Below are 24180 nucleotides of genomic sequence, written 5' to 3'. Positions count from 1 at the left end.
CATAAGTTAGGAAAACTTCCAAACAGATAAAGAATGATAGGTTGTTATTTATGAAGGATTTCTCATGGCATCAACTAAAGCAGCTTAAAGAGAACACCTGATTAGTCTTGTGAAAAAAAAAATCGTCCTTTGGCTCTGCTGTTACTTCAGGCTTCCAAAATAGCTCTTTCTTTCCATTAACTCTCAGACTGTTGGAGGCCAGGTCTAATCAGGCTCTTTCCTCATCATCTCTGTAACTGAAACTTTTCTTTTCCAAGGTCATAATTGACCTTCCACCTTCCAGCACCATCAATCATTCAGTTTTTTGTCCTCCTCAACTTCTCTGCTGTGTAATACCATTGCCCTCCTTCTTGAAACTCTCCCCGCCATTGGCCTGGCATTGTCCAGGTTATTATCCTCCGTCTCTGCCTTTCCTATCCATCTCCTCCTTCCTATTCCCGTTGCCATCACCCCAGCTGGAGGATTCATTCTACTGTCTAAGCAATTTTTAAAAAATACATATCTGGTCTTACTGCCTAGCTTCTCAATATAGTGGGCACTTAATAAATGCTTATTGGTGGATTAACTATCCTGGTGAAAAAAAAACGTGTATTAAGGTCTTAATATGTGCCAAACACTGTGCTATGCAGTGGGGATGCAAATATTAAAATTAAGACTGTCCTTGCCCTCTAAGGGCTTATATTCTGATGGGGGAAAGAATAAGACAGTGGTGGTCAGGTTAAGCGTTATGGTTTGGGAAATCGCATGTGTGGTAAAGGAAACTATAGAGCCGTCCACTAACTCCCCCTTTTTCCAAATGAAATGGTAGCAGTGTAGGTAGGTAGGTAGATAGATAGATGGATAGATCGATAGATAGATAGACAGACAGATAGCTAGATATAGATAGACAGACAGAGATAGATAGACAGACAGACAGATACAGATAGATAGACAGAAAGACAGAGATAGATAGAGATAGATTGACAGACAGATAGCTAGATATGGCTATATAGGTAGATAGAGATAGATAGATAGACAGACAGACAGACAGAGACACAGTCAGATCTGAGAATAATTCCCAGAGAAGAAGGTGGAAAGGAGAGAAGCGTGTAGCTGCAGGGTTGAAAGTGTTTGGGATAAATATGAAAACCATGTTCTCAGGGAGTGCAGAGTTGAGTGGCTCTAGGATTCACATACCTAGGCATGGCCTCTAATGTTCCAAGTTAGAGAATGGGACAATAAAAACAGCAGCTGTGACAAGCCGGTGAAACCATTCCTACACAGTACTGTAGAATAAGTCCTCTAAAAAAAACAGGTCATCCTTCTGCTCGGGAACCTTCAGTGGTTCACTGTAGACTCATTGCCTATAGAGCCATATGCAGAGTCCTCAAGTAGCCATTCGAGCCCTCCATACTATGGCACTGTGGAGTGCTTAGACATTGAAGATGAAGACACCAAGGACTTCCACCACATCCTGGGCCATCGCCAGTCCTGACTTTTTTCTTGCCTCTGGACTCCTATGACTTTGGAAGAGAGTGAGGCTGACAATTTTGTGCACCTGTACCTCACCCATGATGTCACTGGTCCTCTTTAAAACTGAAGGATGCACAACAGTGACAACAGCTCCTGCCAATCTTTCCAGCCTTCTCTTCCTATCAATAGCCCATGTTTCTTTGAAACTGGGCTGCTTGCTACTGTACAGCCTTCACTTCCTTCTGCACATTTCTTCTTCCTCCATATCCATCTCATTCCCTTAAAGTCCAATTTCAAAGTCACCCCTTAGGTGAGACATTCCCCAAGACCTGATCTTGCAATCTGAAGCAGTTCTTTCCCACTTCTGAATGCATTCTCCTATGACAGCTAGGTGGTGCAATGGATACAGCCCCGAGTTTAGTCAATTCAAATCCGACCTCAAATAGCTGCTAGTTGTGTGACTTTCTGCAAGTCCCTTAAATGCTGCCTGCCTCTGTTTCTTCAACTGTAAAATGGGCATCTCCCTCCCAGGCTATTGTGAGGATCAAATAAGGTGATGTTTATGAAGCACTTAGTACGGTGCCTGGCATGTAGTAAGCACTTAATAAATCCTTGTTCCCTTCCCTTCCTCCCCCCACCACCACGGTATGTGCTGTATTCTGTTTTGTATTACAATAATGTAATGTGGAAGAGAGATTTGAATGGCTCTATCAGAGGGAAGAGCTAGTTAGGGGAAGGAGATTTGAAAAAGCAAATGTGACCTTGACCTGAGCAAAGAAAAGTGGGCTGCCGCAGGTAATGTGTTCTTCCTGGTTGGAGGTTGTCCAGCAAAGGCAGACCTTAATTGTTGAGAACGTTATAAAGGCCATTACTATTCAGTATAGGTTGACCTAGATGACCCCGAGGGCTGGTTAATTCTCTGACTCACTCTGGAAGCCTCTGGAGAACCTAGCACAGTATCTTGCAAATAGTAATGGAAAGAGAGCTGGATTCTGAGTCAAGAGAGCAGACTTTGGCCGAGTCATTTAATATCTGGGGACTCCAGATGGGAAAAGGGAAAAATGATATTTGTACTACTTGCTGTGCAGAGTGGTTGTGAGAAAAGTGCTTTGTAAACCTTAAAAAACCTTGTCAAGCACACAATGTGAACACGAGCTGTTTATTATTAGCAGTAGATAAATACTGGTTAAATTGAGTATTTGAAAACTGAAAGCCGAAGAAAATTTTTGTGAAACATTCAGGTTTGAAAGAGACGGAAAGCATAAAGAAAACAACATATAATTTGTAGTACCATCTTGCATTTAAAATGTATATTTCTTAGTAAGTTGTTGAAATAAGATTCAAGGTTTCATCGTATGATTCTTGCTTAGGGCATTTTTGTGTGTTGAAATTTTTACTCTGAACCTGATGTTTACTTATTAGGCACTATTAGCTATGTCATATATATATTAAAATATAAAAATAAAATGTGTACATATATGCACACACATGTATAAATTCATATATGTGTGTGTGTGTATATATATATATATACACACACACACACACACACACACACACACACACATTTATATGTATTAATCTCACTGAGCTCCTTGAGATCAAGGACTGTCTTTTGCCCTTTTATTTGTATCCCTAGAATTTAGAAAAGAGCTTGACTCATAGGTGTTAGTTGACTGACTAAAACAACATGAGACATCATTTGGCATTGTGTGTGTGTGTGATAGTGGTATAGTTGAAGTTATGTCTAAAATGATTTATATGCCTCATAAATTGTTAGGAGGGAAATGCTTACCTACCTGGGCTTGCCAGTGTGTTAACATTGGACAAGTTATATAAAGGTTTGGAGAATCATTGCTTTGGATATAATCAATTATAAAACTAATATTTAAAAATGTCTATTGCAGGGAATTGTCATTTAAGAAAGGGGACACTGTCTACATCCTCAGGAAGATTGATCAAAATTGGTATGAGGGAGAGCACCACGGACGAATAGGGATATTTCCAATCTCTTACGTAGAGGTTTGTCTATTCTCCTTTTCTCTTGGATTAATGTGCAAAGAGCAGATACCTGTTTGGTACAGATATAATACATATTCATGCACAAGTAACTGTTTTCATCTTAGAAACTCAGCCCTCCAGAAAAAGCTCAACCTGCAAGACCACCACCCCCAGCTCAGCTCGGAGAAATTGGAGAAGCTATAGCCAAATACAATTTTAATGCAGATACAAATGTGGAGTTATCCCTGAGAAAGGTATTAAGAAATTTTCCCTCATTAATGCATTCAATATGGCTAAGTATTATTTAAAATATAATCCTGGGTAAAAGTTTTATATCAATGTGATATTTATTTAAATCCCAAAATTCAAATTCACAAATCAGCTTAATCTATTTAAATACCCACTAATTCATTAATAATCTTAATATTTCTACCCATAAATTCTTATTATTCTATTTTCATTGAAATCCATTAAAAGTGCAACAATTCAATAGAAGTGAATTTATTTACATTTTGCACTCACTGTGTAATTTATTCCTTTGGACCCATTTTCCTGATTCTATAATCACTTCACATAAATTTTCTCATATTTCTCTGAAGTTTTTATATTCATCACCCTTTACAACAAAACAATATTCCACTACATTGATACACTGTACTTTATGCAACCTTTCTCTACTTGTTGAACAGATTTAATTCCCAGCTTTTTATCATCCCCTTCTAACAGTGAGTTTTCTTATTTTGCATCTTTGCTAGTTTTGGTGTTTTAATTTGCACTTTTCTGATTATTACTTATTTAAATCACTTTAGAAGTCATTGATGGGTAGCATTTTTTGGAAATTGTCCTCACTGCACATATATTGACTCTATGCATACATGCATTTATATACATATATATGCATATTTGTATCAATTCCTTTCAGATTTTGGAGGTCAGACTTTGATTTATCAGGGTTATGTGATGCAAAGATTTCATATATATGTATATTATATAGATATGTCTTCTGATGTTAGCAGTAGCCACTTCATTTATGCAAAATATCTTTAAAATTTTGCATAATAACTATTTCTATTTTGTCTTTTTTTCCTTATCTAGCTATAAAATTTTTTTGGTCTATAATTGTAAAGATATACCCTTTCTCCTGTTATTTTTATGATATGACTTTTTAAGTTTCAATTTTTAACCAATTGAAACTAATTGTGCCATAAGGTCATAAGATGCTGGTCTGAACCATTTTCCAGATTTCTCAGAAGTTCCTATAGAATAAAGAGTCTCATTTAGTAATCTGAGCTCTTGTGTTTATCCAACACTAAGTTGCTAGGAGTATTTATTTTTAATCTTGATTATTCAGTGTTTATTCATTCTATTCCACTGACCTACTTGTCTATTTTTTTCTTACTTAGTACACAAATAGTTTTAATAATTACTGCTTTATAATATAGCCAATAATATAGTTTTTCTTGTTATGCATTTTGTACATTTTAATTACAGGGAGATAGAGTCATTCTTCTTAAAAGAGTCGATCAAAATTGGTATGAAGGTAAAATACCAGGAACCAACAGACAAGGCATCTTCCCTGTTTCCTATGTAGAAGTCATCAAAAAGAATGTCACAAAAGGTGCTGATGATTATCCCGACCCTCCAATACCCCACAGCTATTCTAGCGACAGGATACACAGCTTAAGTTCAAATAAGGTAAGAAGAGATAACATGATGATACTACAGTCTTAAATAGATCATTTTCACATGGGGAAAGACTAGTAACTTAAACACATGGGTCCAGATCAATTATTCATATGCATAATAGCAATCTGAATATTATATTATAATACTAAGTATCCTTATAAAGTAAGCGTTTACATATACCTTGGATATTAATACAGATTTTCTTTTGTTCTCCAAAGCATTCTCCATAGACACCAGTCTGGTGACCAAGAAATGGCTTATCAAAAAGAATATGGTTACTAGACTGAATTGTAAAGGTTGTTGTGAACACATAGAGAGAGGCATAGTAAATGAACCATCAGAGTCCTGTTTGTACTTGTTAACTCATGTATTTGAATGGAGATGTTCTTAGGTCTGTAGAAACCCAGTTTGCTCATTTTTTTTGATGAAAACTGTGATCCAGATCTAGAGACACCAACTTATCTTCGTTACCCATGATGGAAGTAGGATAGGAGACCTATTTCCTGGCTTTACTCATTAGAATTTTATTTTCGTGCTGCTACATTTTGCTCTTTAGTCATAAAGAACTTATTTTGTTAATTGGTGTTTATGTTCAACATATTCAATGCAGTTCTAGAGTTACCAAGTCTGTAATGAGCTCAGAGAACAAGGTGCTGTAAGGTACAGTCATTTCTCCCCTCAGGGAGCAGGGGCAAATGGGATAAACACAAATAACTTTAATATCCAAAATAATATATGAGGTTCAAACAGGTGTGGGGGAAGGGAAGAGCCTTTCTCCTTGAGGGAGAAATCAAGGAAGTCTCCATGAAAGAGTTGAGCTGGATTTTAAAGGATGGGTAGGCATTCCAAACAAAGACATTTCATGCACAGAGAACAACAGAGAACCAGAAAAGTAGTGTGTGTGAATGGGGGAAAGGGAGTAGCTCATTTTGGCTGGAGCTTCCTGTACATAGCAGGAAGTGATAGCATAGGTATACTGGTGCCAAATTTGAATGCCAGGTTGAGGGTCTTGTTTTTATTTAGCAGGAAAGAGTAGGAATCAGTAGAGTGGCATGACGATATCTGCACATATAGAAAATTAGTCTGGAAGATTAATCTGGAAGAATAGGATGGGAGATAAATTGGGGTGCGGGGGAACCCTGTGAGGAGTCAAATGACTCCATGTTCCCATTTTTTATTTTTGTCAGTCAATAAACATTTATTAAGCAACAACTATGGCAAACCACTGTAGTATCTTTGCCAAGAAAACTCCAAATGGGGTCATGAAAAGTCTGAAATGACTGAGCAACAACAAAAAAAGCAAGTGCAATGCACCACGCACTGCATTAAGTAGCACAGGAATTGCTACCAATTTTTCCCCTCCATGTGTATAACTTAACATTCTCAAAGAACTGAATCCAAGGCACTCTTAAGTATTTCTTAGGTTGGTTGGTGGTGGCTGTGTTTTTTGGTAAATAATTAACCTTTCCTTTTTCTATCAGGATTAAGATTCAGTAAATGGTGTGGGTGTGAAATTTAGCATGATTAAATTAATAAGGATATAAACATCGTAAAAACAACATCTTTATGACAGGATCCATGGACAATGGAGTCATTATCCTAAGAGAATCAGTACCCTGGAGTACAGGAAGGAGGGGCTTAGAGAGAATCTATTCTAACGTGTACCTATAACTGGGCTTCAGTGACAAGAAAAGCTTTCCTATGTTTTGATATGATAATTACATTATGGTTGATGGAGTTTAAGAACTTAGTTAAATTTTAGTTTCTGTAATCTACTCCCAAAAGCTATTAAAGGACTTTCTCTTTCCAAGTACAGTAGCCCCTAACTATGAAAGAAAGAGAAAAGGAATACTCTTTCACTTAAAAGGTCAGTCTTTCAGTGGTAGGAAATAGGTGTGTCTGCTAAGGGAGTTAGTTTCATATTACTAAGTCTGTTTTTAAGGGGAGGAAAAAAACATCTCTGTGTACAGCTTCCATTAACATTTACTGCCTTACAATAGTTAACAGCAGCAAAATCAGACAAAGGAGAGACCAAAATGGGGAGGAACCATAAAACCAAGAAGAGAATTAAATGAAGGAACTGAGGGTATTTAGCCTGAAGAAGAGAAGACTTAGAGGGACATAATAACAGCCTTCAAATTTAGTTGAAGGAATGTCATATGAAAGAGGGATTAGATCTATTTTTCTTGGCCCTAGTGAGTAAAACACAAATAATAGGTAGAAGTTGCCAATAAGCTAATTATGGCTTGATATAGGGGGAAAATTCCTAATGTTTAGTTATCCAGAAGCAGACTTGGCTGCATGAGAAGGCAATGGATTCCCCTTTACTGAAGGTCTTTGATTAGAGACTGAATAACCATTAGGCAAGGATGTGTGGAGGTGATATTTGCTCAGGTATGGATTAGACTGGATGACTGTGAAGTCTCTTCCCACTGTGAGGTGCTATGATTTTCTATGTTATAATTTTCCTTAAATTGTTTTTTTGCATTGAATTGTTCTAAGGCTTTAAAAATCAAATTTCATAGTTATTTCCTTAGACTAGATTTTAAAGTTTATATGATTAGGAATTTGGAGATTCTTTTAATAGCTACTGTTAGGAATAGATCATGTTCAAAAATTTTAAAATATTCATAACTATAGTCTGAAGATATACCTGTTTGAATTTTCATGAGTTGGTGAATTTAAAAAAAATACATCATTTATTGACCATCCCATGGGTGGCAAACCATTCAGACTTAGCTAGGTTTGTACTCGGCCTGTACTCATATTCTTTCCAGTGTAGGAGAACCTACCAGAGGTTCAATGATCTGAAATATCCTTCAAGAAACCAAGATCATATCTATGCATAAGGAGGCATCAAAGGACTTTAGTGATCATCCTAGGCTAGACTATGCTGTTAATATTTGGAGTAAAATAAAGTATAGTCAAATGAATGTAGATTAAGGCACCTCTCCTCTCAGAGAATACAATTCTTCCAAGGTTCCAGAAGCTTAGAGAAGAGCCATCCACCTACAGTGAATAAAATATGATACTAAATTATGAACCAGAAAGTATACAATGAAGTCCCTTCTGTAAAGTGTTTTATTTTTAGAAACTTGAGGTACAGTAAAAAGACGTTCTTTATCCTTAGTTAAGATCATTTGCAGGTTTAAAAAAAAGCACTTTTTTTCTTTTCCATTACCATTATAAAAAAGTTACTCGATAATTTGTGCTGTTATGAAATATAGCAAAAATTTATACATAACGTGGTTGAAATGCAAACCTAAATTTTCTTTGGTGTGAAGCACACTACATAAGAGTATGTCTCTATAAAGAAGTCTTTTGAGTTCTCCCTAAGAAGAGAATCTTGCTAATATGTGAATGCTTTTTTTTTTTGAGATGAGGCCTAACTATTCTGGGCTCACTTCAATCCCAGCTACATTTCTCTGTGCATTTGAAACCTTTTTCATTTAAAATCCTTTAATTCACAGCTGCTTCATAAACATTTTCAAGTATGTAAATAATTATAAGTCACTTTAAAATCCTAAGGTGAAAAGTAAGGAGTTAAAGCAAATTGACACTGAGAGGTGAAACATATGCTTAATAAATTACAGGAAAGCATTCACCTTTTATTTTATTCAACAAGTCTAGCCGTGGTTTGAAGACGTTATTTCAGATTTTTTTTTTCATTGTACTAACTCAGAAGAGACCAAACAGTAAATAGGACTCTGAAGAGGTAATATTTTAGCTTTCTTCGTGAACTCTGATTCACATCTATCTGGCCTTTGACATTTGTGATCCTATCCAAGGCTGATAGAATTTCACTTTTCAAATAACTTTTCTGATTCATATGCTAATGATTCCATGCATTTGCTCTCACTGAAATATCTTCCTTCTAATCCAAAACCTGATACAGGGATTTTTTTTGGTACAGCACTACACTCCTTCTACATCTTGCTCTCTCTCTGTCTATCCATGTTGTGGTACATTATCCTTTCTTCTTTCTCTTTTTCCTCCTATACTTTTGTTCATGTGTAAAGTTGGCTTACAGTGCATCCTGTCCTCCTTTCACGTCACCTTGCCCACATTCTGATAAAGGGGCTGTAGAAGGAACCACCAATGAATGGTTATCACTGACTACGGGCTTTCTACCCTCGAGCCCTCTGACCCCAACTCCACCTCCTTTTCCTGACAACTTCTTGGATGAATTAGAAAAGCTTGAGGCTTTAACCTTACCAACTGGACAATCTGATCCAGGAATCCTAGGGAATAGCCCTGCTCAAGTTAGGGCTAACCCTTCCATTACCAGGAAACACGATCCCACTGAAATGCCATCCTCTCTGCCACTTCTTTCTTCTTCTGGTACCATCTCACCTCTAGCCTCTCAGTTCCATGATGCAGTGGTAATTCAGGATTACACAAAACCAACTGAAAAAATATGTGCAGATTGGAAAGAGATGAAAAGTTTTCCCACTAACAAAGAAAAAAGCAACTTTTCAAATATTGGAAAGGTACCTGAAGTCCTGGGTGATAAGGTTGCCATTTCTGTCCAGCATAATGTGGGTACCTTGTCCCAAACACTCCCTGTCATTGAAGAAAAAGAAGAGGATCCTTGTGATGAATTAATGTCAATCATCCATGGAAGGAAGCCAAAATTCCAAGAGTCAGATTTCTTTCAGTATGAAGCTGATGTTACTGAGGAGGCACCAAGGCTATACATAGAGGAGGAAGATGAGGAGATGAAACATGATTGCTTAACATCTCCAGTGGCAATTATAAATGACCCTAAGATATCTAAGGAAGATTGGAGTGCAGCCAGTACCACTAAAGAGGTATTTTAATTTAGCTTATTAAATAAAGAACTAACCATTACAGTTGGACAATTCCATTTGGTAATAATTAGTATTTAATACTTATTAAGCATTCACTTGGCACTAGACATCAAAATGGGCAAGAACCTTTATTTACCTGAAAAGTTTTACCCTAAGGGAGAGAAGGGCTTTTTGTAGGTCAGAGCATTTAGATAAGATGGCAAAAATATAGGACATTCTTCAGCCGTTAGTCTATTTGTTTTTCTCTGTATATCCAGAAAGCTAATTTACCCATCATCTTCCAAGGATGATCCCGATTGCCTTCTAATTCTGACTGCCACTGGGTCATGATTAAAGGCCTCCCAGAAAGATGCCCTTTGCATTCAGTGATTCTGTTCGTATATAGAAGGAAGGGCACAACGTGTCCACATGAGATAATGCAGGGAAATTAGGTGATGTGGAGACATTAGCTGCTTGGAGAACCAGGAAAGGAATCGTGTATGTGGTGGTGTCCGAGATGAGCTCTGGGGGAAATTAGGTAGTCTGAGAGGTGGCTGTAATGAGGATTAAGGTGAAAAGACAGTCCCTAACTTTAAGGACCTTATGTTCTATTGAGGGGAGGTGGGACACATATACAGCTAACTATAAAACAAGGTCAAATGTGAACATGAGAAAAATGGAAATCACGAGAGTCAAAATGGTTGGGCTAGATGTTCTCCCTTCCTGTTTTAATAATCTATGAATCTAGAGAGAAGCTCCCCAGGAGAGACACCTCGATGCATAGACCTTAAGACCTAGAAGGGGACCTATATGTTTATTTCTAAACTTAACTAGCTCCTTCTGTATTCATTCAGACTTAACCATATTACAGTAATCGTTCATGTTGCCAACTTTTCCAGACTTTTAAGTTAGACCTATTCTCAAAGGCTTTCTAGAAAACTGACATAAAATTAGAGCTTAGGTGGCTTTGATTTTTTCTGGCCCCCAGGCCACAGAAAAAGTAAAATGAGCCATTGGGAATTGTAATACTAACATACCCACACATCAATGCTTCATTATTAGGGTATTAGAATTAAGGGTGAACACCAAGCATGAACAATAACAACTGAATAGCATGTTGACTTCTTGTCTTTTTAAAATATTTAAGCCAGAGTCATTTTCTCCAGAAGATGAAAGGATTACAACTTCCCTTCGCTGCCTTTCCACTAGCCCTCCATTTCATTCTACCTTCTCTGACTGTCTCTCTACACTCCCTGGTTCTGCCCAGACCCATTCACCTCCTCTCCTTACCAAATTTTCCTACCGACAGGAGACAATGTCACCCAAGTTAAAGGTAACTGCATCTGCTGTTGGGTGTGATATATTATTGCATGCCTTCCAGTGCATGTGGAACATTACATATACTTTGTAGATTAATCTAAACTTTATGGAAAAATTAATTGCTAACATTTAACCAAATTAGCATGGCATCTGCAATGTCATGTCAGGAGCCCTGGCTTTGAATCTGAGGATCAGGATCCTAATTGTGGAAGTAACATTTATTGTCTATGTGACCTTGGACAAGTCATTTAACTTCTCTGGACCTCAGTTCCTTCATCTCTAAAATAAGTCATTTGGAATGATGGCCTCTAAATCTTAAGGTCCTATCTAAAGTTTTGAAACATATAGTGGCAGAGCTGCCCCTCTAAGATTGAAATAAATCCCTAAACTTTAAGAGAACAAAGTGACCACTGGAGAAAAAGGTTGAACACTAGTGCAAGAAACTTCTCATTTCAGGGCTATCAGTTTGAATCTTGAGGTTTATAATTTCATGCCACTTTCTTACGAACCCATGCTATTTCCCACATATCAGTAGGATCACTAGGGCCTAAGGGCACCAGAACTTTTGGAATGGGTAAGTACTAAGCAAGCCCTATTCTCCTTACCAGGTAAAGGGATGGTTGGCTTAAGTTAAGTAGGTGTTAATTAGGTATTAAGTAGGTGCTTAATAAACTTTTGACAAATTGAAGAAACTTAGTGCTAACAGCAATAATTTATATAGCATCTTATTTATTTACCTTATTATTACTTATTATTTGTTACTTTATTATTGACTTATTTATATAGCAAACCTTTAAAAGGTTTGCAAAGCATTTTACATACATTATCTCATTTGATCTCCTTAACAACCCTGGGTGATGCTAATATTAAATGTTATTAATAATTATTATAATTATATTATAAAATAATATACTAATTATATTGATATATATAATAACATAATTATAATAATTGATAATAATGATATTATCTCCATTTTATTGATGAATAAACTGAAACTGAGAGAGATTAAGTAGATTGGTTTACATACCTAGCATCTAAGTGTCTGAGACAAGATTTCTAGTTCAACTCACACATTTTACATTTGAGGAAACTGAGGCTTTCAAAAGTTGTGATAGGCCCAAGGTCACAGTCACACAAATAGTAAATAGTGGAACTATAGTTCCAATCCATGTCCCCTGACTCCAAATGCAGGCCTCTCTCCCACTGGCCCATGTTGCCTTGAAAGGAATAGGAGAAACAGAAAGAATAAATGACCTATGGGGCAGAGAGCAGAGTATCCATTGCCAAGTATCTGGTATATAGTTCCCCTTTAATATATATAATTAAAGTAAATTAATGTCTCATCTTGGCACAGGGGGGTGATTAAAATTTTAATTTAAAAGGCAACATATCACATGCAAAAATAGTTTTGTTAAGAAAGCTCAGTTGATTCCTGAAGAATAGCCATTTCCCTGTCTTGGGGATGAGGTAAAAAAAAAAATGTATTAACTGTAAAAAAATAACTAAGGTCTCCATGTTCATATTTTGGAATTAAGAATAATGAGTAAACATCGAAAAGTGCAAGGTGCAATCCAAGTCTAGTGACTGAGATCATACAAAGTTTCTCAAATGTCCTTTAGGCAATCTATTCACAACATACATCCACACACCCCAATAAATTAATTAGAGTCATAGAAGGTGAAATCCATCTATTTTTGCCACTTGACAGAGGGAAAGTAACAATCTTAGAGTAATAGGATTTACTATAATACACATGGACACAATTTTTTTTTACATTTTTCTTTCTTAATTTCATTTTTAGGTTAATTTTTTTGACTCTTTTCACTGGCTTTTCTTACGTCCCGGGTTCCTTTTTCGTCTCTGTTTAAAAATGGTTAGGAAATTATGCAATTAGATGCAGTTCTCTAACTCAGAGGAGAGAATGTGCTAAATATTAGACTATTAAGGGAAAACCCTGATGGAAAATGGATTCAATCCTATGCAGAGAACAGCTGGCTTCCCTCTGGGTCCCCTCCTGTTCTGGGTTTATAAAGTCACGTAATTCCCATATTATCAACAAGTACATTATGCTTCTCCTATTTAAATAAAAGCATTCCATAGCAAAATGAGCATTTTCTGAAGTACAAAGTGCTGAAATATACATTTAAATGTGTAGCGCAGGGGATAAAATCTGCAGTCTTAAACATCCTCCTCCAAGGTACTCTTTCCCTTAATAAAGCCAGCTCTCTGTTCCCTGTTAGGTTGGTCTCTTTATACCTCTATGTGTTTCTTTTTCCTTCTCTGCAAAATGAAGGCATTGAATCACTTGAATCACTAAGATTTAAAGCTGGCACAGACCGCAGAGGCCATCTTGCCCAACATCCTCTTCGTAAAGATAGGGAAACTGAGCCCCAACACCCATGATACTATCATCTCCTAAAGCTGAGCAAAAGAGATTTACACTACTTGCAGTTGACTCGTACTAGCATCTTGCTGTAGATGAACGTGGATCTTAGACCTCATTGGGGCACAGCAGGTAGAAGGCACTAGGCTTCGAATCAGGAAGACTCATCTTCATGAGTTCAAATCCAGTCTCAGATGTTTATTAGCTGTGTGACCCTGGGCAAGTCGCTTAGCCCTGTTTGCCTCAGTTTCCTCATCTGTAAAGTGAGCTGGAGAAGGAAATAGCAAATTACTCCAGAATCTTTACCAAGAGAACCCCAAATGGATCACAAAAGAGTCAGACGTGGCTGAAAATTGAGTGAACAACAAAAACAAAAAAAAAATTTAAAAAACATTTGGAGAGAATTGGATGACAAGTTCCCTCACTATAGAACATTATAAGGAAGTCTCCCTAAAGTATGGCTCCATGAATAGAACCTAGGAACAGTGAGACTACAGTCTTGTATTCATCCCATTCCAAAATCTCTACTGTCTTTCACAATCTAGATCCTTGAAATTCCCAAATAAACTTTGTAATTAACACTGCTTAATACAGGGTGTCCCAAAATTCTTAGTGTGGTCGATAGCTTAAAACTGCACCAAGACTTTTGGGACCCTGCATAATAAACAATGGCTGTGGACACATCTTACAGCAGTTAGTTGGTTATCAAGACAATATTTATACAGGAGAGACATCTGTTCCCAGTATAATCCCAAACCACAGGGTCCCCAGAGGTAAAATCCCCCCTGCTAATATGGTTGCTACTGCATGCAGGAGGTATTTTACCCTGATAATGGGCCTGGCACTTGGAGATGGGATAGTGCCCAAGTTCCTAATATTTAATTATATGCCCATTGTATTCCAGCCCCAGCCTTCTTTCTTCAGTCTCTAGACATTACTTTCTATTCGAGCATCCCTGGGTTGAAGCAGTGTTCTGGTCCACTGAAGAGAGATGCATGTTTAAACTTTTTAACACACATTAACTCTATTTTCTTTTTTTTTAATATTTGTATTGCCATCTTTTCTTTCTAAATCATCTTCATTTCAAGATATGATACTTCCCCTCTCCTATGGAGTGAGCCATCCCTTCTAGCAAAGATTGAAGGGAAGAAAAAAAAAAAGCAAACCCATTATTCAGGACTAACCAACACATCAGTCTGTTCCTCACCCATTATCCTCCATCTCTGCCACAAAGAGAGTCAGGTAACTTGGTCATTAAGGAGGAAGGATGAATCTAGCCTTTCCTAATGCCCCTAGAGAGCATGGTTCAAACCCCGCCCCCTCCAAATCAATCAAAGGCGTTGGCCAGCGATTATGATATTCTGTAATGTTAGAACTGAAAGAGGCTTTAGAAATCATAGGCCAGGCAGCACTCCTGAGTTTTACCCAAACCAGATTAAAATGTAATTGGGAAATAGTTAAAATAAATTTTAAAATACAGTGGAACATAGATAATGTTAATATGTGGTATTCTAAGTGAATATTTGGCCTGCAGGGATCCTTACTATGGTTTCTACTTGAGTTTGACTCCACTGATCTGGTTCAGTCCCCAATTTTACTGAAAGGAAACTCAGGCCCAGAGGAGGAAAAGTGATTTACCACAGCTAGTCCCACAACGAGCACTTGGTACAAGCTAGACTGGAACCCAAGTTTTCCGAATCCAGAGATCTTTCTTTGGCAGTTTTCTTCCAGAATATTTTCAAAAAAATTTCCAAAATATTGGCACTTATCTCAAATAAACTACTAGAAAGGCTTCCATGATGGCTTGTTCCAAATGGGTCAATGGAAAAATCTGGGACCCTGTGGAGGGGCGTTCCTGACATTATGAAGATGTTATCAAAACAGTTCCAAATTAAATTATAGCAGTCTTGAGCACTTCACTGTATTTTTATCGTTTTCCCCAGAAGAAAGTTATTTTCCTCTGTTGAGAGAGTTTTACATCCAACAGACATTTGGCATTCAGGATGAACCTATATATCAAGGGAAGTGTATTTCCCTCTCACCTCTGTATTCAAACATGCACAGAGGGAATTAGTCAGCAGATGAGTATACTCAAGTTTAATGCATTTGCTAGGGACAAAATTCCTTCTGTGTGTTCTCAGCTTTCTGCCCTTCCCAGCAAACAGCTTATGTATGCAAATTTTCTGCTGTGAATTTTTCCTGGAATATGCTTTAACTACCCCGTAATACCAGAAGGGTGGCTTTTGCTAAGGAAGCAGTAGCCTAGGCACTGGGACCTCTTACCCTGTGGGAGAGGGGTGCTGCTGTGCTTTTTTTTTTCAAAGCTTTTTAGCATGTCTGTTGTATGTGCATGTGAAGGGAACTGACCACCCTCTTTGTGGTTTTTTCAGGCTGATTTAAAAAGAGAGATATTTGTAATGGCTAAGCCTCCTCGTAGCCCAGTGATGTCTAGGAGATCCTGCAGCCCACCTGTCAGAGGTCACAGCAATTCACACAGGGTAGGGTCCTGCACACCCCAGGTGTGAGACAACCTTTCCCCATCTTCATGGTTTTAGTGTTTCAGTCCTGTCCATTGACCAGCTAGAGTGTTGGAGTTAGGAATACCTGAATTCAAATCCAACCTCAGAAACTTACCAGCTGTGTGACCCTGGGCAAATTACTGGGTCTTCCTTTGCTTATCTGCAAAATGGGGATAACCACACCACCTATCTCACAGGGTCATTGTTAGGATCACATGAACGAAGGAAATCAGCATTTACTAAGCACCTACCAGGCACTTAACAACTATCTCATTTCTTAACATGTGAAATAACATATATAAAACACTAAATAAATGTTATTTATTTTGTTTTTTTATAAATGTTATTTATTAAATCAAAATGAAGATATTTATAGGTCAAAAAAAGTTCAGTTGTGCTTACATATATGTTAATTTTTTTTTAAGGCATGTTCCACTAAGGTATTTTTGAGTGTACTTGGTAGTATTCAAATCTTCTCCCATTGGCTATTTAACTAAATAAAAACAGAGTTTAACATAAGATTTTAGAGCTCAAAGGAGAGATGGTCTTCTACCACACTCTAAGAAAACTCAGCCTCAGCATTACACAAAGATTTGCCCAAGGTCATGTAGGTAGTAAGGGGAAGAGCTGGGATTTAAAACTCCCAATCCAGCACTCTTGCCACGAATCTACACCATATTAGTAATGAAATAAGCACCAAGAGTATCATTTTCTATATCCGTTCAATGCTTTGTTTGTTGTGTGTTCTCTAAGACACTGATTTCCAAGACCAAAAAGCAAAACATGTACCAGAACTTTCTTAATTCATATACTGCATCTCATTTTCTGCATGTTTTCTTTGGCTGATACTCCATTTGTTGGAATTTTTTTTTCTAATGCATCATCGTCTTCTCAAAATATTTTGTCACTATAGTAAGCTGAGCTCTGTTCTCTTGACAACGTGCCTTCCTTATGGAACAGTGTTTCTAGGAGCTATCTGTCCTCTCAGTGTTTCCCTACAAAATAACCTTTATTTAAACGAAAGTGCAAATTATTCTTCATTAGATATTCTGTTCATTAGTGTACTGTATTTTTTTAAATGAGTAGATCTAAATATTCATCTAAAACAGGATTATACAGCCAAGGGGGATGGGTTGTAAATTTCCACTGGCTTTGTGTTCCCATCACCACCATAGGGTCACAAGTTTTATTCTTAAACCATTGCCCTAATCTCAGTCACAGCAAGTTTCCAATTAAATGTTCTACGTAGGCATCTATTTCCCCACCCCCTCAATTCAGCCCTCCCTCACTTAAATACAATTCACTTGCATGTCATGGCATCACTTCCCTGATGTCATGGTCCTCTTCAAGAACAAAGGAAAACAACAATTCGGAATCGTAAAGATCTTTGGTAAAGTTCCATCCTCTGGTTTTGTTCCATTTTGATACGTATTTGTTTATATGATTTTACTTTTAGCGTTTTGTGACAGCTTCATTCCATTTACCATTAAATCGTCTGTGCTAAAGAAATACTCACTCAACCCTACAGTCCCTTTTTCCTACCCTGGCAAAAGGTGGTACTCAGAAATAAAGAATTCCTTACACAAAAGTGTCCCCTTATGATTGGCAAGAGCTGTCAGACAAATGCTACCTTGTTCTAGGGCCCGGTAAGACTTTAGGTTCTCAGATATTGGATTATCCAGTCACCATTAAATTTCCGTTTTTCCAGATTGTTCCAGAGTAGGTTAAAGCTGTGTGTTATGTCTGACACTCAATCCAGTTGGACGCTCAGACCAATTTTCCTTAATAGGTTTTATACCAAGTCATATTATTTTTAGTTTTACAAGAAAAGTAAGCAAACCTAGGAAGACTGTGATCACTGGGACAATTTCATTTAAACATAATAGGATTGTACAAAAGCTGCCATTCGGTGAAAAAGAATTTTTTTCTGAATTTTTTGTTATTGTTCTGTTGTTTCATTCATGTCCAACTCTTCAGGACTCCATTTAGGGTTTTCTTGGCAAAGATACTGGAGTGGTTTGTTTGCTATTTCCTTCTCCAGCTCATTTGACAGATGAAGAAAATGAGGCAAGCAGGGTTAAGTGACTTGCCCAGGGTCACACAGCTAGTGTCTGAGACTAGATTTGAACTCAGGTCTTCCTGACTCCAGGCCTGGTGCTCTATCCACTGGGCCACCTAGCTGTCCCCTGAAACCTTTAAACCTTCTCAGAGGCTATTTTAAAGTTTTTAATACCAGATCTATAAAGTAAGTGCCACACCTTAAAGTTTAGAATCACTTAATACTGTGGAAAAGCTTAGAGACATGCTGTGCTAAGTAATTTTTGACAGACTGTACCTAACCTCTCTAGATGGGGTAGAGTCTATTTTATTTTTAAAACAGTGATTTCATGCCTAGGCTTCCTTCAAACACTGGTTATCTTATCTGGCTTTGAAAGTTCATATGCATTTAAAGCCAGTCTCAATGATAACAGCTGGTTACAAAGACAGAAGGGAAAGAAAAATTTTAAGCGAAATTATGTTGGACTATAAATATACATTGGTTTCCAGAATGCCATTTATTAATGGGCTATTGTGAGAATCAACTAAATATAAAATAATAAAGATGTTAATATAAACCATAACAAGGAAGCATAAAATTATCGTGACCTACATCTAGAATGGATTCCTCTCCTAACAAGTGCCTCCTCTCCATCTGTTTAAAAAAAAAACAACACAATTTAACGCAGTTTTTTAAAAAAAATGATTATTTTAATGAATGTAACGACCTTTGGAAGTCTCAAAGACACTTTGTACCTATAAAATTATAGGTCACTTGAGTTTTCATTTTGACCAGTAAGGAAAAAGGAAAAGTATAGCACAGAAATTTCAAGGTGTTAACCTAAAGTTCATCTTCTTAGCCTCAGAGTACATATGATCTCCGGGCTAAATGTCACAAATGTATATTGTTGTATTTTTAACCACAAAATAGCTAAGAGGTTATGACTAATAGAAATGCCTCTGCAAACAGTTAAAATAGGAAAGAAGGGAGAGCAGAGGGCAGGAAAAGAGATAGCCATCTAATCTGCCAAACAGTCTGCTCCTTAAAATATCTAATCGAAAACGTCCTGTTCCCATTCCGACTTGGTCGGCTGGGAGGTTCCCAAAAACACTCCTCAGTCACGTTGCTGCCCCTGATGGCCGTTAGATGGCGGTAAAGTTAAGACACCATGGATGCACTTCGGTGAATGATCGTGACCCCAGCAATAATCATGAGATAGAGACCAGATCTGTCCTTTCATTGACTGAGGAAATTCCTTGTCCCTAATACAAGTCAGCAACTTCTCTGCACCTTATGTAATAATAATTACAGTTAGCATTTATATGGTATTTTAATGTTCACAAAGTGCTTTACAAATATCTCATTTAATCATCACAACAATACTGAGATAGAAGGGCTGATCCCTATGTTACAGATGAAGAAACTGAGGCAGACAGGTTAATTGACTTGCCTGGGATGATCACACAGTTAGTGTCTGAAGCAGACTTTGAACTTACATGTTGTTCTGTGTTCATAGAATCAGAGAACTAGAGCTCATACAGCATGTGGCCTAAGCTCTTCATTTTACAATGAGACAACTAAGGCCCAGGAACATTGAGGGTGACTTGTCGCATCACAAAGAGACAAGGGTAGGATTTGAACCCAGGAACCTAGATCTTATATTCTTTCTACTGAACCCACACTGGCTCCTTTGTCAAGGAGTCAGTATTAATGAACCAATTTGTAAAATGGAACTAAGAACACACTTCAACAACCTCTGATTTCACAGGTACCTGTCACCATTTCTCTTTGACTTGGTAGACAGTCCTCAAGAGTCGCTGTGTCTGAAAATATCATTATTTTCATTATAATAATTGAATTTTTTCTAGCAGATGAAGAGGAAGCAGTGGTTAGGGTAGATAGGAAACCATTCCAGGCATGGGAGAAATTAATTTTATATGTTCTTGTTATGATTTATATTACTTTAATATTTAATTAATTTTTACAATATCCCACTAATAAATAATTAAAACATTCTGAAAATAAGTGCATTATTAGGGTAATATATTACAGATAATCTTTAAGCATAAAGCCTATTTTAGTTTTTTTTTTGTATTCATAAAATTATATTCTTGGAAAGGATTTTAAAGATCATCAAATCCAATGCCTTGAAATACATGAAGGATCTCTGATTTCATCAGCACATGGAGCTTCTAGTATGGAAACCCCCTTTACCAAGCGAGACTGTATTCTTTCCTTCCTAACCCACCCCCAGTGAACAAATACAAAAAGGAAAACCCTCATAACAAAAATGCATGTTAAAGCGACATAAATTCCCACATTGGCAATGTCTCGTTTTTTCTATTTAAGTCCATTACCTGTGAGGCAACTAGGTATTGCAGTGGAAAAATGCCAGGCCTGGTGTCAGGAAGACCTGAGTTCAAATGTGGCCTCAGATAATTACTGGGCAAATCATTTAACCTCTGTCTTAATCCAGTAGGAAAGGAAATGGCAAAGCACTCCAGTATCTTTGCCAAGAGAAGCCTACGGACAGTATGGTCCACAGGGTCATGAAAAGTCAGACACACCCGAACAACAACACCCAGGGCAGCAGGTAGCATGCTGCAGTCCTCTGGAATCATGGTTATCATTACATTAATCAAAGTTTTAGTCTCTCAAAGTTGTTTTTCCTTATAATGTTGTCACAGTCTAACTTTCTCTCCTAGTTCTGCTCACTTCTCACTTTATCACTTCATAGAAGTCTTCCTAATTTCCACTAAAACCATCCATTTCATCCATTCACATGGTGTAGTGCTATTCCAATCCATTCATTTAACAGATGTGTCTGACCCCAACACCAGATCCCTATGCACTATGTAAGGCTGCCTCTTAAGTAATTGTTCGTAGTCCTTAATAATGAAGGAAGAGAATGAGACAAACTGATTATGACTAGGCATCTTCCATTAAGGCAAGTTTCTTAGTTATTCGAATAAAGACTAAAGAGTGACCATTCATCTTAGTAAATATAAGCTTAGTCAGCCACCTTGGTGTCCTGCACAGAAGGCTGACCTAGTAGTTGGCAAACCTGATTTCAAGTCTTGGCCCCGTGCTGACAGAGTGACTCTGGAAAAGCAACCGAGCCCCTCGGGGTCCTGGGCAACACCAACATTGTAAGTTGCAGAGCAGGTATCGGTCTCCTTTGGGAAAGGGAATCTACTCTGCAGCAGTTACTTAGAGCAATGAAACCTTCAGTTCAGAGTCCCCTTCCTGCCCCCCAAAGTGGACAACTTGGCCAGAATCTGTTTTTTAATGTCTCTCAATCTGATTGAACTCAACAGATATTTAGTCATGGGGCATCTATAGTGTGCAAGGGAATATGCTAGGTCCTAAATGAAATAAGGACATAAAAATTAAATATGATAGAGTCCTCACCCTCAAGGCCCTTACAATTTAATAGGAGGGATGAGTCATGTGCATGAGTAACTAGAAGACAGAAAGTGATAAAGAAGAAAGGACTGGTCTAGATAGGGTTATGGGAAATTTGAAGAGGGAAGGATAGCTTCCACCTTAAGGGTATTAGGGGAAATTTTGTGAAAAGGGTGACACCTGAGCTAGGCCTTTAAGTAAGGGAGGGACTTAAATAGATAAAGAATGGGGGAAGGGGGTCAAGGGAGGTCTCAATTCAAGGCATGAGAGAGAAGAAAAGCAAGGATTCAGAGGTAAGGGAGGTGGAGCCAAGATGGCGGCATGAAAACAAGGATTCAGAGGTAAGAGAAAGCAGGACGAGAAAAGGAAATAGCCCCTAGCTCAGTTTCTTGGGATGTTGGGTATGTGAAGCAAATAAGGCCAGAAAGGTAGGATTAAGGCAGGTTATGGATGGCCCTGAATATCAGGACAAGCAGAGTTGTTTGGTAGATCATAGTCAGACGTTGAAGATTTCTGAGCAAACAGAAGGATTAGACAAAATGAGGAAGGGAAGTACAGTGTTTATAGTGGAAGTAGAAAGGATGTGATGGATGGGTTTCTCAGAGGAAGAAGCAACAGAACTTGGTTGTTGATTGGCTATGGGGAATATGGAAGGAGCAAAAGTCATAGAACCTCATGATTGGAAGGGACTTCTGAGGAAAGGTATTCTCGTCTATAGCTGAAGCAATACCTCCAACAAGTGGTCATAGTGCCTCCAACTCAAGATCTCCATTGATGGGGAACTATTTAGAACTGGAAGGGACCTTAGAAGTCATGTGATGCAATCCTCTCACCAGGGACCAGACAACTGGAATATGAACCAACATCCTCTACCGTTCTGCTTTTTTGTTATCTGATTGTTCAAAAATTGTACTGAGGTGAAAACTCACTTCTTCCCCCACCCTAGAATTTCCTAGTTCTGACTTTTAGGGCCAAACAAATCTAATCCCTCTTCCAAATGTAAGAAATTTTGTCAGATATTTTGTCAGTAGTCAAGATTTTACAAGGCATTCTTTTCCACAGGTTAAACATTCCAAGTTCTTTAAACAAGTATGGCATCTCTTTGCATCCCTACACCATTCTTGGTACTTTTCTTTGGCTTGTAATGTGGTGCCTGGACATAAACATATTCCAGATGTCTCTGACCAAGGTAAATACATTAGCACGACCCCTTTCTTGATCTAGACACTATACCTCTGTTAATACATACTAAAATTTCATTAGCCTTTTGGGCTACCAAATCCCACTGATGATTCACGAGGAACTTGCAGTCTGCTAAAATCTCCAGATTCTTTCCACATGAACTCTTGTCTAGCCACATCTCCCTCTAAATTGTACTTGTGCCACCCCCTGTTTTATAATTAAAGGAAGGATTTGCCATATATTGCCTTTAAATATGATCCTAATACATGCAGCCCTGCATCCCCTCGTACTGAGCTCTTTGTGGGATCCTTCCACCCAATGAATCAGCTACCTCTCCCACTTCCATGCACAGCTCTAATAAACATTCCACACACATCTTCATCCACATCACTAATAATAACATTGAATAGAACAGTACCAAAGACAAAGCCTGGAGGTACTTCATTAGATCTTTCTCCAGGATGACATCTGTTTGTTTCTGTGTACTGGGTCTAAAACCAAATCTGTCAAAGTGTACTCTTATGTCCACATCCCTCCATTTTATCTACAAGGATAACATAAGAAATTTCATCAGGCATTTTGCCAAGCTACTAGTACATGGCATCTAATTTTCCACTTACCTAGTCTCATAAACCTGTCAAACAAGCTCGTGTGTTTAGTATGATGTAACATTCTTAATAGATCCATTTTGGCACTCAATAAGCACCGTTTCCCTTTCTAACTGCTCACAAGCTATCTCTTTAACAAAATCTTCTAGAATTGCCCAAGAATCATAGTCAAGCCTTCCAACCTATAGTTTGAACACTCCACATTCTTCCTTTTTTTAAAAAAAAAATTAGGACATTTACCTGCCTCTAGCCCATGTTGCACTGTGCATTTTCAGAGATTCCTCACAGCAGTTCAGTTGTCATGTCTACAGATTGCTTTGGAACCCCAGAATATGATTTATCCAGAACTTATGAGTGGCAATGACTAAGTTTTGAGCCTGTATAACTGGGAAAAGAATATATATTTTTTTAAATGGAGAAGTTAGGGCAGGAGCAACTTGGTGGGGAAGGGTAATGGGAGAGAATGATGATTTCAGTTTGGGACAATTTTAGTTTGAAATGCTGTCTGGACAACTAAGTGGAGAGATGGCCAGTGGGTAATTGGAAGTAAAAGACATAGATTCTCCTTTGAAAGATGTTCAAAGATACTTTCATCAAAGATTGCAATAATTCTGACGTATATAGGCAAATGAATCCCATAGCACACAGAAAATAGTAGAAGAAAAGGATTCCTTAGGCAGCATGGAAAGATTAAAAGTTTATTGTTGTTGTTTTAAATGAAAAGGAAAAGACATAAAGCCCAGGCTTAAACATCAAGGAAGCCTGTAGAATACAGGGAGCACACATGCTTATC

General features: G+C 37.7%; 1 protein-coding gene across 5 annotated transcripts in view; it reads left to right on the top strand.

Annotated features, from left to right (window-relative positions):
- The window catches only part of SORBS2 (sorbin and SH3 domain containing 2), a 288776-nt gene that overhangs the window by 251289 nt on the left and 13307 nt on the right, over positions 1-24180 (top strand). For 4 of the 5 annotated variants that reach the window (XM_036764815.1, XM_036764816.1, XM_036764814.1 and 1 more), the window contains 3 exons: positions 3360-3474; positions 3579-3707; positions 4945-5148. In XM_036764815.1, coding sequence (XP_036620710.1) covers positions 3360-3474; positions 3579-3707; positions 4945-5148 — 448 coding nt within the window. Of the gene's footprint in view, positions 1-3359; positions 3475-3578; positions 3708-4944; positions 5149-9158; positions 9951-11076; positions 11263-24180 lie in introns of all 5 variants that reach the window. The other variant, XM_036764812.1, reaches the window with a different exon arrangement.

This window comes from Trichosurus vulpecula, chromosome 6 (genome assembly GCF_011100635.1).
Source record: "Trichosurus vulpecula isolate mTriVul1 chromosome 6, mTriVul1.pri, whole genome shotgun sequence".
Lineage (NCBI taxonomy): Eukaryota > Metazoa > Chordata > Mammalia > Diprotodontia > Phalangeridae > Trichosurus > Trichosurus vulpecula.
This window is presented reverse-complemented; position numbering and strand designations above follow the sequence as displayed.